Source organism: Entelurus aequoreus, linkage group LG09 (genome assembly GCF_033978785.1).
Source record: "Entelurus aequoreus isolate RoL-2023_Sb linkage group LG09, RoL_Eaeq_v1.1, whole genome shotgun sequence".
NCBI lineage: Eukaryota > Metazoa > Chordata > Actinopteri > Syngnathiformes > Syngnathidae > Entelurus > Entelurus aequoreus.
This window is the reverse complement of record NC_084739.1, coordinates 69,567,415-69,585,212: the sequence shown is the minus strand read 5'-3', so window position 1 is coordinate 69,585,212 and position 17,798 is coordinate 69,567,415. Positions and strand designations below refer to the sequence as shown.

The 17,798-nt window shown below is 39.6% G+C and overlaps 1 protein-coding gene across 27 annotated transcripts in view; it reads left to right on the top strand.

Annotated features, from left to right (window-relative positions):
- Positions 1-17,798, top strand: part of LOC133657659 (pleckstrin homology domain-containing family A member 1-like) — an 89,399-nt gene that overhangs the window by 21,016 nt on the left and 50,585 nt on the right. For 25 of the 27 annotated variants that reach the window (XR_009827327.1, XR_009827325.1, XR_009827328.1 and 22 more), the window contains exons 2-4: positions 9,841-10,040; positions 11,559-11,615; positions 11,705-11,750. Coding sequence is in view for 8 of the 27 variants with exons in the window: in XM_062059256.1 (XP_061915240.1) it covers positions 9,900-10,040; positions 11,559-11,615; positions 11,705-11,750 (244 nt within the window). In the remaining 19 variants the exon portion in view is untranslated. Of the gene's footprint in view, positions 1-9,582; positions 9,734-9,840; positions 10,041-11,558; positions 11,616-11,704; positions 11,751-17,798 lie in introns of those variants that run through there. The other 2 variants (XM_062059255.1, XM_062059262.1) reach the window with 2 other exon arrangements.

Genomic DNA, 17,798 nt, shown 5'->3' with positions numbered 1-17,798 from the left:
AGATGTGATCATACTAATCAGTCATGCAGGTGTATATGTAGATGTGATCATACTAATCAGTCATGCAGGTGTATATGTAGATGTGATCATACTAATCAGTCATGCAGGTGTATATGTAGATGTGATCATACTAATCAGTCATGCAGGTGTATATGTAGATGTGATCATACTAATCAGTCATGCAGGTGTATATGTAGATGTGATCATACTAATCAGTCATGCAGGTGTATATGTAGATGTGATCATACTAATCAGTGTTGCAGGTGTATATGTAGATGTGATCATACTAATCAGTGTTGCAGGTGTATATGTAGATGTGATCATACTAATCAGTGTTGCAGGTGTATATGTAGATGTGATCATACTAATCAGTCATGCAGGTGTATATGTAGATGTGATCATACTAATCAGTCATGCGGGTGTATATGTAGATGTGATCATACTAATCAGTGTTGCAGGTGTATATGTAGATGTGATCATACTAATCAGTGTTGCAAGTGTATATGTAGATGTGATCATACTAATCAGTCATGCAGGTGTATATGTAGATGTGATCATACTAATCAGTGCTGCAGGTGTATATGTAGATGTGATCATACTAATCAGTGTTGCAGGTGTATATGTAGATGTGATCATACTAATCAGTGTTGCAGGTGTATATGTAGATGTGATCATACTAATCAGTGTTGCAGGTGTATATGTAGATGTGATCATACTAATCAGTCATGCAGGTGTATATGTAGATGTGATCATACTAATCAGTGTTGCAGGTGTATATGTAGATGTGATCATACTAATCAGTGTTGCAGGTGTATATGTAGATGTGATCATACTAATCAGTGTTGCAGGTGTATATGTAGATGTGATCATACTAATCAGTGTTGCAGGTGTATATGTAGATGTGATCATACTAATCAGTCATGCAGGTGTATATGTAGATGTGATCATACTAATCAGTGTTGCAGGTGTATATGTAGATGTGATCATACTAATCAGTCATGCAGGTGTATATGTAGATGTGATCATACTAATCAGTGTTGCAGGTGTATATGTAGATGTGATCATACTAATCAGTGTTGCAGGTGTATATGTAGATGTGATCATACTAATCAGTCATGCAGGTGTATATGTAGATGTGATCATACTAATCAGTGTTGCAGGTGTATATGTAGATGTGATCATACTAATCAGTGTTGCAGGTGTATATGTAGATGTGATCATACTAATCAGTGTTGCAGGTGTATATGTAGATGTGATCATACTAATCAGTCATGCAGGTGTATATGTAGATGTGATCATACTAATCAGTGTTGCAGGTGTATATGTAGATGTGATCATACTAATCAGTGTTGCAGGTGTATATGTAGATGTGATCATACTAATCAGTCATGCAGGTGTATATGTAGATGTGATCATACTAATCAGTCATGCAGGTGTATATGTAGATGTGATCATACTAATCAGTGTTGCAGGTGTATATGTAGATGTGATCATACTAATCAGTGTTGCAGGTGTATATGTAGATGTGATCATACTAATCAGTGTTGCAGGTGTATATGTAGATGTGATCATACTAATCAGTGTTGCAGGTGTATATGTAGATGTGATCATACTAATCAGTCATGCAGGTGTATATGTAGATGTGATCATACTAATCAGTGTTGCAGGTGTATATGTAGATGTGATCATACTAATCAGTCATGCAGGTGTATATGTAGATGTGATCATACTAATCAGTGTTGCAGGTGTATATGTAGATGTGATCATACTAATCAGTCATGCAGGTGTATATGTAGATGTGATCATACTAATCAGTCATGCAGGTGTATATGTAGATGTGATCATACTAATCAGTCATGCAGGTGTATATGTAGATGTGATCATACTAATCAGTGTTGCAGGTGTATATGTAGATGTGATCATACTAATCAGTGTTGCAGGTGTATATGTAGGTGTGATCATACGCGTGCGCATTGTGAGGCTAAGCAAGGCCTTACTGTGTCCTTATTAATGGAAAGCTGGGCAAAATCTTCTGCTTTATTTTTGTTGTATCTGATGCCACTTAGTCAGTAGTGTCAAAAATGTTTCTTATCCTTTCTATGCAGATGATATTCGACTGTATTGCTATTTTATAATTCACAGTTTCCCTTTTTATCCGAGTTCTTGGAATGCGTATCCTGTTTCAAAAACTGGTTGTCTCTCTAATTTCCTAAATTCTACCAAACGATAAAAAGATGCTCCTGATGAAGAACTGTGGGTGCATCTGTTCAAAGCAGTCTCAGAAACCTTGGGCTTGTGTTGGATCAGTCCAAGTCTTTGGAGGGTCACTGTCGTCAACTGACCAAAAACCGCTTCTATCACCTCAGAAATATTTCTAAAGTGAGAAATTTGCTGTCAAAATTGGATCTGGAAATGATCATTCACATTCATTTCATCTGGTATTGACTGTTGCAGTTCTCTTTTCAACAAGTCAACGCTGAAGAGACTTCAGACTGTACAAAATGCAGCTGCCAGACTTTGGACCGGTGCACCCAGACCTGCCCATTTGGTCCAGTCCTCATTGGCTTCCAGTCAAACTCCGCATTGACTTGAAGATTTTAGTCCCAACTTTCCGTGTGTTGCATGGTGGGGCCCTTCAGTACATCACTGACTTGTTCAGGGCACAGCCTCCGGTCTTCAGGCCAGGGTCTTCTAAAGATCCCAAAAACTCATTTTAAAACCCTGGCATTCCAGACTATAGCTTCCAGACTCTGGGACAACTTCCACCAGTCCCTCCGTGATCTTGACTGTGTTGACTCTTAAGAACATTTGAAGAATTCCCTTTTTAGTAAAGCTTTTAGTTAATGCACCTTTTAATTATCATTTTTAATCCACTTTGTATCCTTTTTATGTTGTTGTTTTCATTGAATTGTTGTTTTACTTCACCTATGTTGTGTACAGCGCTTTGTGATTTGATCTGTGAAAAGCGCTTTATAAGTAACATTTACTTACTTATACTAAACGTGAAATATCACAGCAATTAACATAAATCTGACTGAAATGCTGTCTTCGTCCCCGAAACACTTAACCGCCTCCTCCCCAATTAAACCATGGCAAGATAAATGTTGCCACACCTGCAAAATAACTTTTTTTTTAACATTGGGGTTTTTTTTACGTGAAAAAACAATTAAATAATATATTGTATGAACTGATGTACTGTATATTGTCTAGTATTTATGTACTTTTGGACATAATAAGTTTGAAAAACATCTCAAATATTATAAAAATGTTCCTCTATGATTTATTTGGAGAAAAACAGAAAACAAACCTGCATCTAAATCGTCGTACACCTAACATAGTTGACACCCGGCGAAAGTTGAAGAGAAAGGTATTTTCAAGTGAACTAATGCATTTCTTGTACAACATTGTGTAAACTACCCTAATTCTTTTGACATTTCTACCGACAATAACGTCTATACAACTGGGAACAAAAACACTTTGAGATGTTCAATATTTACTTAAGTTAAAGTTTTTCTTACAACAACAAGAGTCCATTTTATTTTTTTGTTTGTTTAGTACAACAAAGTTATTTATCTTCCATTTACAATGCAATGGTCAACAACTCTACAGTAATTAAAAATAAAATGATATATTTTGCATTATTATTATATATCATGAATACATAAAAAATACCGTATAGTTTTTATAAATGATTTCTTCCCTTTAAGAGCATGATGTAGACCAGTGTTTTTCAACCACTGTGCCGCGGCACACTAGTGTGCCGTGAAATGCAGTCTGGTGTGCCGTGAGAGATTATCTAATTTCACCTATTTGGGTTAAAAACATTTTTTGCAAAGCAGTAATTATAGTCTGCAAATGATGTGTTGTTGTGTGTCGGTGCTGTCTAGAGCTCGGCAGAGTAACCGTGTAATACTCTTCCATGTCAGTAGATGGCAGTCGGTAGCTAATTGCTTAGTAAATGACGGAAACAGCGGGAGGCAGTGTGAAGGTAAAAAAGTGTCTTATGCTTAAACCAAAAATAAACAAAAAGTGAGTGCCCCTAAGAAAAGTCATTGAAGCTTACGGAAGGCTATGCAGAACGAAACTAAAACTGAACTGGCTACAAAGTAAACAAAAACAGAATGCTGGACAACAGCAAAGACTTACTGTGGAGCAAAGACAATGTACATCCGAACATGACATGACAACTTCAATGTCCCCACAAAGAAGGATGAAAACAACTGAAATATTCTTGATTGCTAAAACAAAGTAGATGCGGAAAATATCGCTCAAAGGAAGACATGAAACTGCTACAGGAAAATACCAAAAAAAGAGAAAAAGCCACCAAAAGAGGAGCGCAAGACAAGAAGTAAAACACTACACACAGGAAAACAGCAAAAAAGTCCAAATAAGTCAGGGCGTGATGTGACAGCTGGTAACAGTACACCTACTTTGAGACAAGAGCTATAGTGATGCATGCTTGGTTATGCTTTAAAGTCATATCCAACAATTGCGATGACAACTTTTTACTGTCAACCGAGTTTATGATTTCTGCTGGTGGCTTGACTCCGGATTTTTTCAACGCAAAAAATGTGCCTTGCCTCAAAAAAGGTTGAAAAACACTGATGTAGACAACAGCTCTGAGTCTGTGCATTAAGCCAAATATATTTTAAATTACATTATTGCATATTGTTTTAATGTGTAAAGACAAGAACATGTCGATTGACAGTCTAAAAGATTTATTTTCGCAGTTTAATGCATTTTTATGTATAAAATAGAAACATTGCAAGTCGAATCGCAATTTTGGAGAGAAAAATCCCCGTCAGGGTTTTTTCTCAGAATGGTGCAGCCTTACCCACTATTGTCAAAAAATGAGATTGTGGGCGAAAATATTTGAAGTCAATATTTGTCGACAATATTGGCTAATTGTTGCACCCCTAATTGCTATACTGCAGCTACGTCACAGGTATTTATCTTTGTTGCCATCAGTCTGTACGTTTACATGCACTTGATCAACCAAACTAATTCAGTTGGAACTAACTTTTATAAGACACATGTAAACAACTTCATCAGATCTTGTTTGATTTTTTTTAAAGTCACACGTAGACTGTTCGATTGGAAATCAGGGGCCGTACTTATCAAGCTTCTTAGAATTACTCCTAAGAAGTCTGCTAAGAGTTGACTTAAGAGTAAATAAATTCTTAGCTGAAAGCTGCACTTAAAAGTTAGTTATCAAGCGTCTTACTCACACTTTCAGCGATGTGTAGGACTGAATCTTAAGTGTCACACTCAGAGCTGAATTACGACATTACTATGTGCCGTAAACGGAATTTTAGGTGACGTAATTTCTGTGTCCATAGAAATGACCAATCACGGAAGGGAATCCGTTGTCTAAGAATAAAGAAATATCTTGGAAATATTTAAGTGGACAATGGGAGTGTATATTTTGACAATAAACTGCAAAATAATACAAAACAAACTAGTCCCCGCCGGCACTCACGCTGCCGCTCCCTCTCTTCTATCGCCCACACACTCACTGACGTCACCTCACGGCCACACACATACGCTACTGTCATAACATTTTCTTTCCAATTCATTAATTAGGCAACTAATTCGAAACTGGTGTGGGTGGCTCTATATATACTAGCCCACTGCAGACACATGCAGAAATCAACAAGGAATCGAAAAGTATTAAATCTGTGACAAAAATAATATCCGCTCTGTCTAAAGGATACCGTTTGATCAGCTGCTCGTCATAAAAAAAACAAAAAACATTGTTCCGTTCCCTGAACGTTCGCGCACGTCTCTCTCGCCTCAGTGCCATCCCCTGCTGGCAACTCCTAACCACTTAAGACACCTCTGAAGGTCTCTTAAATATCGTGGAGAGTAGGAGTGATTCTTAGACTTAAAGGCCTACTGAAATGATTTTTTAAAATTTAAACGGGAATAGCAGATCCATTCTATGTGTCATACTTGATCATTTCGCGATATTGCCATATTTTTGCTGAAAGAATTTAGTAGAGAAAATCGACGATAAAGTTCGCAACTTTTGCTCGCTGATAAAAAAAAAAGCCTTGCCTGTACCGGAAGTAGCGTGACGTCACAGGAGCTAGGATTCCTCACAATTCCCCGTTGTTTACAATGGAGCGAGAGAGATTCGGACCGAGAAAGTGATGATTACCCCATTAATTTGAGCGAGGATGAAAGATTCGTAGATGAGGAACGTTACAGTGAATGACTTGAGAGGCAGTGATGGACGTATCTTTTTTCGCTCTGACCGTAACTTAGGTACGAGCTGGCTCATTGGATTCCACACTCTCCTTTTTCTATTGTAGATCACAGATTTGTATTTTAAACCACCTCGGATACTATATCCTCTTGAAAATGAGAGTCGAGAACGCGAAATGGACATTCAGTGCCTTTTATCTCCACGACAATACATCGGCGAAATGCTTTAGCTACGAGCTAACGTGATAGCATCTTGCTTTAACTGCATATAGAAACAAAAGAAATAAACCCCTGACTGGAAGTATAGATAGAAAATCAACAATACTATTAAACCGTGGACATGTAAATACACGGTTAATGCTTTCCAGGCTGGCGAAGGTTAACAATGCTGTGCTAACGACGCCATTGAAGCTAACTTAGCAACCGGACTGCACAGAGCTATGCTAAAAACATTAGCTCTCCACCTACGCCAGCCAGCCCTCATTTGCTCATCAACACCCGTGCTCACCTGCGTTCCAGCGATCGGCAGAAGGACGAAGGACTTCACCCGATGCGTTTGGCGGCCCGGAGACGTAGGAAGTCAAGGTGAAGTCGGCGGCTAGCGCGGCTAGCGCTCCAAAAAAGTCCTCCTGGTTGTGTTGCTGTAGTCCGCTGCTAATACACTGATCCCACCTACAACTGTCTTCTTTGCAGCCTTCATTGTTCATTAAACAAATTGCAAAAGATGTCCAGAATACTGTGGAATTATGAAATGAAAACAGAGCTTTTTGTATAGGATTCTACGGGGTACCATAACTTCCGTTACTCGGACTTCGTCACGCGCATACGTCATCATACCGCGATGTTTCAGCCGGATATTTCCCGGGAATTTTAAAATGTCACTTTATAAGTTAACCCGGCCGTATTGGCATGTGTTGCAATGTTAAGATTTCATCATTGATATATAAACTATCAGACTGCGTGGTCGCTAGTAGTGGCTTTCAGTAGGCCTTTAAGAACGTTGATAAAAAGCTTTTATTCTTAAGTTTGAGAGTAGGACTAAATTTCGCAAATTCTCAGGACTTAAGTGTAAAATGGCACTCTTAAAGGCCTACTGAAATGAATTTTTTTTATTTAAACGGGGATAGCAGATCTATTCTATGTGTCATACTTGATCATTTCGCGATATTGCCATATTTTTGCTGAAAGGATTTAGTATAGAACAACGACGATAAAGATTGCAACTTTTGGTATCTGATAAAAAAAAGGCTTGCACCTACCGGAAGTAGCGTGACGTAGTCAGTTGAACATATACGCAAAGTTCCCTATTGTTTACAATGATGGCCGCATGAAGTGAGAGAGATTCGGACCGAGAAAGCGACAATTTCCCCATTAATTTGAGCGAGGATGAAAGATTTGTGGATGAGTAAAGTGCAAGTGAAGGACTAGTGGGGAGTTGAAGCTATTCAGATAGGGAAGATGCTGTGAGAGCCGGGGGTGACCTGATATTCAGCTGGGAATGACTACAACAGTAAATAAACACAAGACATATATATACTCTATTAGCCACAACACAACCAGGCTTATATTTAATATGCCACAAATTAATCCTGCATAAAAACACCTGCGTGTTTGTTATGCTAGCTCCTAGCTCCTCTGCTAGCTCCTAGCTCCATAGAACACGCCAATACAATTCAAACACCTGATCAACACACACAATCACTCAGCCCAAAAGACCGTTTACCTAACCCAAGGTTCATAAAGCTTATATATTTTTAAAAAGTTACGTACGTGACGCGCACATACGGTCATGTTATCGAATGTTTAGCAGCCAAGGCTGCATACTCACGGTACCTGATATTCAGCTGGGAATGACTACAACAGTAAATAAACACAAGACATATATATACTCTATTAGCCACAACACAACAAGGCTTATATTTAATATGCCACAAATTAATCCTGCATAATAACACCTGCGTGTTTGTTATGCTAGCTCCTAGCTCCTCTGCTAGCTCCTAGCTCCATAGAACACGCCAATACAATTCAAACACCCGATCAACACACACAATCACTCAGCCCAAAAGACCGTTCACCTAACCCAAGGTTCATAAAGCTTATATATTTTTAAAAAGTTACGTACGTGACGCGCACGTACGGTACGGTACGTGTTATGCTAGCTCCTAGCTCCTCTGCTAGCTCCTAGCTCCATAGAACACGCCAATACAATTCAAACACATGATCAACACACACAATCACTCAGCCCAAAAGACCGTTCACCTAACCCAAGGTTCATAAAGCTTATATATTTAAAAAAAAGTTACGTACATACGCAAAAAAAAGCCAAAGCTGCATACTCACAGTAGCACGTCTGCGTCTTTGTCATCCAAATCAAAGTAATCCTGGTAAGAGTCTGTGTTGTCCCAGTTCTCTACAGGCGTCTGTGTATCCAAATCAAAAGTCCTCCTGGTTAGAGTCTCTGTTATCCGAGTTCTTCCATCTTGACTGCATCTTTCGGGAATGTAAACAAAGAAGCGCCGGCTGTGTACTGTTGTGGCTGACTACGTTCGAAAAATACGTCCATTTCGCACCGACAACTTTCTTCTTTGCTTGCTCGGCTTCCTTCTCCATAATGCAATGAACATGATTGAAACAGATTCACGAACACAGATGTCCAGAATACTGTGGAATTATGAAATGAAAACAGAGCTTTTTCGTATCGGCTTCAATGTGGAAGGCATACCCGTGTTCGTCGGGCTACGTCACACGCATACGTCATCCTCAGAGGCGTTTCGAACCGGAAGTTTAGCGGCAAATTTAAAATGTCACTTTATAAGTTAACCCGGCCGTATTGGCATGTGTTATAATGTTAAGATTTCATCATTGATATATAAACTATCAGACTGCGTGGTCGGTAGTAGTGGGTTTCAGTAGGCCTTTAAGAAGCTTGATAAGTACGGCCCCAGATCCCTATTGTAGGTTCACACTTCTACTCATCCCCAATAAAGGAAAACGTTCATGCTTTTAGGTCCTCACTGAGCTGAGGTTTCACGTGCATTCAAAGTCACTGTTTGGCTTTGATGTTTTGTGAGATTCAGTTTGAGCTCTCCTATTGGACCAGGTTAGAATACAGTATGTAGGTACAGTACAGCTACATGTACAGTAATGTCATCATGCTCCAGTTGCATTCAGGTGTGTCATGTTAAATGCTGCTCTCCCACTGCCAACATGCAGAATAAGGACTTTTTTTTTTGTCGTCTTTCCGCATTTGCCACGCTCGAGTGGGTGCTCGGCTTTCGCAGGGAGGAGGAGGTGGGGGAGGAGACTGAGTGGGCAGGCCGGAGGCTTGCCAAATCAGATGAGAGCGCCGTTGGGAGGGGAGAAGGGAACAAAAAAACGGTGTAGAGAGAGACGGTGAAAGACGGCCAGCAAAAAAGGCAGAAAGAAAGAGCAAGTCAGGGTGGGTGGAGGAGATGGAATAGAACGTGACACAGGACGTGGAAGATAAAAAAAAGGAGAGCGCGGGTGGGTTGGGCTCATATAAAAGGTGGGTTTGGGTCACATGATCGAGCAGTAGGTATGAATATATTGTGGACTGCTGTGGCTAAAGGTAGACTTTAACACAGATTCTTTTCTCCCTGCGTCTTCTCCCAGGTTTTTGGGTTTTTAGGTTTTTGGGCCCGCGCAGGCCAGGGGAATGTCCCGGCGGCGCCATGCCTTACGTGGACCGACAGAACCGCATCTGTGGCTTCCTGGACATCGAGGAGAACGAGAGCAGTGGCAAGTTCCTGCGCCGCTACTTCATACTGGACACCCAGCAGGGGAGCCTGGTGTGGTTCATGGACAACCCGCAGGTAATGGCTGTTAGCCTAGCACGTAGCATGGCATCTTTGTGGGGCTTGTCTGTGCTCGTCTGTCTTGACGGCACGCACGGTGGCCTGCGAGACCACACTCTGATTTTGCTGACATTCGAAGGCATCAGTTAGGACCAGGATGTACGTCTGTGTCGTGGTGTTCTGTCTGTGACATCAAGTATTCATGGACTGTGTAGTCTGAATAATTCAATCTCTGCCTTTCTTTTTATAGAAACAAAACACTTGCATTTTAATGTTAAAATCACAATCCCACAACTTCTGTGCACCAATGCAACTTTTGACTCCCTACTAGGGTTGTATGATATACCGGTACTGGTATAGTATCGCAGTACTAATGAGTCAAAAATGTATATATTTTGGCTGTTTAAAAAGTACCAGTTCCGGACATGACGGCGCGTCGTGGTGACATTGCTGGTTTTATGAGCAGAGGAGCATGTTGGTTAGTGCACACACACAGAGTTCTTACAAGCGGACAAAGTGTGTAGACAGAAAAGGGAGAATGGACGCATTTTGGTGTAAAAAGTAAAGATAAAGTTGAAGTTATAACACTGAAACACCCTCAGGAATAGCTGCTTTAAGACATGGGTAGCTAGTTAGCAGCTAACATCCATCCACAATGTTTTAGCTACTTCTAAATCACTAATCCTGGCCTCCATGGCGACAAATAAAGTAAGTTTCTTACAAGTAGTATTATCACTGGAGGACGAGGAATAGCTAAACATGTTTCACTACACACCGTAGGAGGATACAATAGCTCACCACCGTCACAATGTAAACAAACGCCATGGGTGGATCTACACCTGACATCCACTGTAATGATACCAAGTACCAGAGCGTATCTAGTCGATACTACTATGATTACATCGATATTTTTTATTGTCACAAAATATTTTTTCCTTTTTTTGAAATTCATACATTCAAATACGTCCCTGGACTTTGAATATGACCAATGTATGATCCTGTAACTGCTTGGTATCGGATCGATACCTAAATGTGTGGTATCATCCAAAACTAATGTCAAGTATCAAAGAAGAGAAGAATAAGTGATTATTACATTTGAACAGAAGTGTAGATAGAACATGTTGAAACAGAAATTAAGCAGATATTAACAGTAAATGAACAAGTGGATTAATAATCAATTTTTACAGTTTGTCCCTCATAATGTGTACAAAATAATAGGTGTATAAATGACACAATATGTTACTGCATAGACTAATTAGGAGTCTTTGTTTGTTTACTTACTCCTAAAAGACAAGTTGTCTATTTTATTGAAGGACTAAATTGCAATAATAAACATATGTTTCATGTACACTAACATTTTTTGTTACAATAAAGACAAAAATAAAAAATTTTCGTGGTCCCCTCTATTTAGAAAAGTATTGAAAGGTATCGAAATACATTTTGGTTCCGGTAGCAAAATATCGGTATGGGGACAACCCTACTCCTACATTGTTTGTCAGTTATTACTGCAATCCTACTAAAAGTTTCTCCCTGCAGAATCTCCCAGTGGGTGCAGACTCTGTGGGCTCCTTGAAACTCACGTACATTTCTAAGGTGAGTTGGCAGTTCTTATCCTGAAAGTGACTTGAGATCTGATGTAAATGTTATCAGATGTGACGCACTGAAGGTTTCTTCTCCTGCAGGTCAGCGATGCAACCAAGCTGAGGCCTAAGGCAGAGTTCTGCTTTGGTAAGAAAAGCCCCAAACATCACACGGTCAAGGTCTATAATACGTGGCTGACAGGATTTGGGGCTAACAGAGAAAATAACAAATAACATACTGTCAGTTTATTTTCCCTTTGTTCAATGTTAATTGGAAGATGGTAATAATCAGAGAAAGACTGTTGTTTCTCATTTGTGAATACCAGGAATGTCATTATTTTGGTAGGGGTAGAGGTGGGGAAATCATCTATTGTCCAACACGTCGCCATTACAACATGGGCTATTCATCAATCAGACAGATGTCCTAACATTGAATATTTACACATGTTAAAGTAATACACACGCTTCTAAAATGTGCCATGAATGCTAATGTTCTCTAAACATAAGTCTAGGTTTGCTTTTAACTCACCATGGGAGAAGTAATATTTTCATGTTATGTGTTAGACACACATGTAAAAGAGAGGAGAGGACAATCTTTGCTAGCCGCGGCGCTAAGATGGCATTCATGTGTGAAACAAGTCCTTTGAACATTTCAACACAAGGCTAATAGGGAACAGTGTTCATTTTCACAGTCCTAGTCTTTTGATGAAAATGTATTTTAGTTTTAGTCAACTAAATTCCTTAACATTTTAGTCCACTAAAATGACAGTAAATTTTGTCCACCTTAAAGGCCTACTGAAATGATTTTTTTTTATTTAAACGGGAATAGCAGATCCATTCTATGTGTCATACTTGATCATTTCGCGATATTGCCATATTTTTGCTGAAAGGATTTAGTAGAGAAAATCGACGATAAAGTTCGCAACTTTTGCTCGCTGATAAAAAAAAAGCCTTGCCTGTACCGGAAGTAGCGTGACGTCACAGGAGCTAGTATTCCTCACAATTCCCCATTGTTTACAATGGAGCGAGAGAGATTCGGACCGAGAAAGTGATGATTACCCCATTAATTTGAGCGAGGATGAAAGATTCGTAGATGAGGAACGTTACAGTGAAGGACTTGAGAGGCAGCGATGGACGTATCTTTTTTCGCTCTGACCGTAACTTAGGTACAAGCTGGCTCATTGGATTCCACACTCTCCTTTTTCTATTGTGGATCACGGATTTGTATTTTAAACCACCTCGGATACTATATCCTCTTGAAAATGAGAGTCGAGAACGCGAAATGGACATTCAGTGCCTTTTATCTCCACGACAATACATCGGCGAAATGCTTTAGCTACGAGCTAACGTGATAGCATCGTGCTTTAACTGCATATAGAAACAAAAAAATAAACCCCTGGCTGGAAGGATAGATAGAAAATCAACAATACTATTAAACCGTGGACATGTAAATACACGGTTAATGCTTTCCAGGCTGGCGAAGGTTAACAATGCTGTGCTAACGACGCCATTGAAGCTAACTTAGCAACTTAGCAACGGGACCTCACAGAGCTATGCTAAAAACATTAGCTCTCCACCTACGCCAGCCAGCCCTCATCTACTCATCAACACCCGTGCTCACCTGCGTTCCAGCGATCGGCAGAAGGACGAAGGACTTCACCCGATGCGTTTGGCCGCCCGGAGACTTAGGAAGTCAAGGTGAGGTCGGCGGCTAGCGTGGCTAGCGCGGCTAACGCGGCTAGCGCGGCCAGCGCTCCAACAAAGTCCTCCTGGTTGTGTTGCTGTAGTCCGCTGCTAATACACCGATCCCACCTACAGCTGTCTTCTTTGCAGCCTTCATTGTTCATTAAACAAATTGCAAAAGATGTCCAGAATACTGTGGAATTATGAAATGAAAACAGAGCTTTTTGTATAGGATTCTACGGGTACCATAACTTCCGTTACTCTGACTTCGTCACGCGCATACGTCATCATACCGCGACGTTTCAGCCGGATATTTCCCGGGAAATTTAAAATGTCACTTTATAAGTTAACCCGGCCGTATTGGCATGTGTTGCAATGTTAAGATTTCATCATTGATATATAAACTATCAGACTGCGTGGTCGGTAGTAGTGGCTTTCAGTAGACCTTTAAAACAAAGTATAACTCCTCTTTAAATTTGTCTTGAAACCACTTTTATAAGGTTATGGCAGAGCATCTCAAAAACTACATTCACAACAAAACCTGCACTCCATGAATATATCAATAATTAAATTTCACACTAACCTTACTGTGTGGTAATTAGCTAGAACTAAGCATTTAAAAAAAAAATGGGAAAAAAAGTTGATCATTATATGACTGAAATGGTCATAAGAAGAAACGAACTAGTTTTAAAACTATATTGTGTAGAACTCCACTGTCATTTAAAGGCCTACTGAAATGATTTTTTTTTATTCAAACGGGGATAGCAGATCCATTCTATGTGTCATACTTGATCATTTCGCGATATTGCCATATTTTTGCTGAAAGGATTTAGTATAGAACAACGACGATAAAGTTCGCAACTTTTGGTCTCTGGTAAAAAAAAGCCTTGCCCCTACAGGAAGTAGCGTGACGTAGTCAGTTGTTCGCCTTCTCATATTTTCCTATTGTTTTCAACGCAGCTAGAGCGATTCGGACCGAGAAAGCGACGATTACCCCATTAATTTGAGCGTGGATGAAAGATTCGTGGATGAGGAACGTTAGAGTGACGGACTAGAATGCAGTGAATCTTTTTTCGCTCTGACCGTAACTTAGGTACAAGCTGGCTCATTGGATTCCACACTCTCTCCTTTTTCTATTGTGGATCACGGATTTGTATTTTAAACCACCTCTGATACTATATCCTCTTGAAAATGAGAGTCGAGAACGCGAAATGGACATTCACAGTGACTTTTTTTCTCCACGACAATACATCGGCGAAGCTCTTCAGCTACTGAGCTAACGTGATAGCATCTGGCTCAAATGCAGATAGAAACAAAAGAAATAAATCCCTGACTGGAAGGATAGACAGAAGATCAACAATACTATTAAACCATGTACATGTAACTACACGGTTAATAATTCTCAGCCTGGCAAAGCTTAACAATGCTGTTGCTAACGACGCTGAAGCTAACTTAGCAACCGGACCTCACAGAGCTATGATAAAAACATTAGCGCTCCACCTACGCCAGCCAGCCCTCATCTGCTCATCAACACCCGTGCTCACCTGCGTTCCAGCGATCGACGGCGCGACGAAGGACTTCACCCAATCACAGATGCGGTTGGCGGCTAGCGCGTCTGCTATCCAAGTAAGTCCTCCTTGTGTTGCTACAGCCAGCCCTAATACACCGATCCCACCTACAACTTTCTTCTTTGCAATCTCCATTGTTCATTAAACAAATTGCAATAGATTCACCAACACAGATGTCCAGAATACTGTGGAATTATGAAATGAAAACAGAGCTTTTTGTATTGGCCTCAATGGGGGAGCCATACCTCTGTTCTACTGGCTACGTCACGCGCATACGTCATCATCCAAAGGCGTTTTCAACCGGAAGTTTAGCGGGAAATTTAAAACCCGGCCGTATTGGCATGTGTTGCAATGTTAAGATTTCATCATTGATATATAAACTATCAGACTGCGTGGTCGCTAGTAGTGGCTTTCAGTAGGCCTTTAAATACAACAACCAGTGTTATAAATCTATCACATGTATATATAGCTCAAATACCTGTCTTTATTTGGTAGCCTGGAAAATGACAAATCTGGTCTTTTGGGTTGTCAAGTTGAGCAATTAAGTGAGCAGTGTGCCCAGGACATGGATTAAAGTGCGCTGTACAGGCAGACACGCTGGCCTATAGTGGTCCTTCTCTACTGTCTTTAATAGTATCAGTAATTCAGTACAGTATGAGCTATTTGGACATGTCCCCTGCACTTGTGCTATACAGCGGGGGTCACCAACGCGGTGCCCGCGGGCACCAGGTAGCCCGTAAGGACCAGATGAGTAGCCCGCTGGCCTGTTCTAAAAATAGCTGAAATAGCAGCAGTGAGCTGCCTCTATTTTTTTAAATTGTATCTATTTACTAGCAAGCTGGTCTTGCTTTGCCCGACATTTTTAATTCTAAGAGAGACAAAACTCAAATAGAATTTGAAAATCCAAGAAAATATTTTAAAGACTTGGTCTTCACTTGTTTAAATAAATTCATTTATTTTTTTACTTTGCTTCTTATAACTTTCAGAAAGACACTTTTAGAGAAAAAAATACAACCTTAAAAATGATTTTAGGATTTTTAAACACATATACCTTTTTTACCTTTTAAATTCCTTCCTCTTCTTTCCTGACAATTTAAATCGATGTTCAAGTAAGTTTATCTTTTGTATCGTAAAGAATAATAAATACATTTTAATTTAATTTTTCATTTTAGCTTCTGTTTTTTTGACGAAGAATATTTGTGAAATATTTCTTCAAACTTATTATGATTAAAATTCAAAAAAAATATTCTGGCAAAGCTAGAACATCTGTAGAATCAAATGTAAATCTTATTTCAAAGTCTTTTGAATTTCTTTTAAAAATTTTGTTCTGGAAAATCTAGAAGAATTAATGATTTGTCTTTGTTAGAAATATAGCTTGGTCCAATTTGTTATATATTCTAACAAAGTGCAGATTTGATTTTAACCTATTTAAAACATGTTATCAAAATTCTAAAATTAATCTTAATCAGGAAAACTTACTAATGATATTCTTTTTTTCGGTTGAATTTTGAATTTTAAAGAGTCGAAATTGAAGATAAACTATGTTTCAAAATTTAATTGTCATTTTTTTTGTGTTTTCTCCTCTTAAACCGTTCAATGAAGTGTAAATATCATTAATTATTAATAATAACATAGAGTTAAAGGTAAATTGAGCAAATTGGCTATTTCTGGCAATTTATTTAAGTGTGTATCAAACTGGTAGCCCTTCACATTAATCAGTACCCAAGAAGTAGCTCTTGGTTTCAAAAAGGTTGGTGACCCCTGCTATACAGTATTAAATGGCCACGGGTCAAACTAGGCCCATCTCAACTTTATGTTGGCCACAAACTCATCCATTGGCTATGTGCCCTTTCTTGCTCATGTGTGATTGGCTGTCCCCAATGTCACTCCATCTGCTTGTGGCCAGGAGTGTTAACCTGTTAGTTGTCACCAGGTCATCATTTGGAGTGCCTGAGACAGTAGAAAGGAGAACGTGCAGTAGCCCTCTTTAACCACATGGTCATTTATGAAAACAGTATTGCACCACAGAGACTTGTAATACTGATCTGGAACAAAGTGTTCAGTCAGCATTAATATCACTGATAAATTCATTGCAAACAACGCGTGACTCATTTTCAAGTGCATACAGAGCTAGATGAAGCTGATGTCAAACGCTGACCACTTGTACTGTAGTTAAATACAGCTACTGCCATCTTGTGGAGTTCATTAAAAACTCCATCAAGAGGATGCTTACAGCCACATTAGTCAAAGCTTTTTTTTAAACCCTGGAAACTATTTGCCTTTGTAGATGCACTCCCTGCAACAGTAGGAAACTCTGGGTAATTAAATAGAGGTGTTAATTGGGCCATGGACATTCCTTCACATTTTCATCGTCAACAAAGGCATTGTTTCATTGCCTGACCTCCACTTGTCTCCTTTTTAGCGCACAAAATGCTGTTCATGTCACCGCGCACACTGGACAGCAGTTGCCATGACTTCATACATTCATTGCTCTCATCTGCACACTGAGGCCAGTAAGACATTGTACCGCAATTTCCGGACTATAAGCCGCACCTGACTATAAGCCGCACCAGCTAAATTTAGGGGAAAATACAGATTGCTCCATACATAAACCGCACCCGACTATAAGCCGCAGGGTTTTGATGTGTAATTAGCGTAGTATATAGGAGTTCCTGCTACCACGGAGGGGATTGTCGGGACAGAGATGACTGTTTGGGAACGCAAAGCGTCCCATTTATTAACAATAAATCTTTCAATCGTTCAATCAAACTTTCACATCTTTGACATGGCGAACAGCATTCGTGCAGAGTACAAATAATACAACGGTGCAAAGTAATACAAAGTGCTCGCCTGTACGTTATCAAAATAACCAGCCTACCGGTATATGAAAAGTCAGTCTTTTAATCATTGTGTCATCGTCTTCCTCCTGCGTACTAAAACCACCG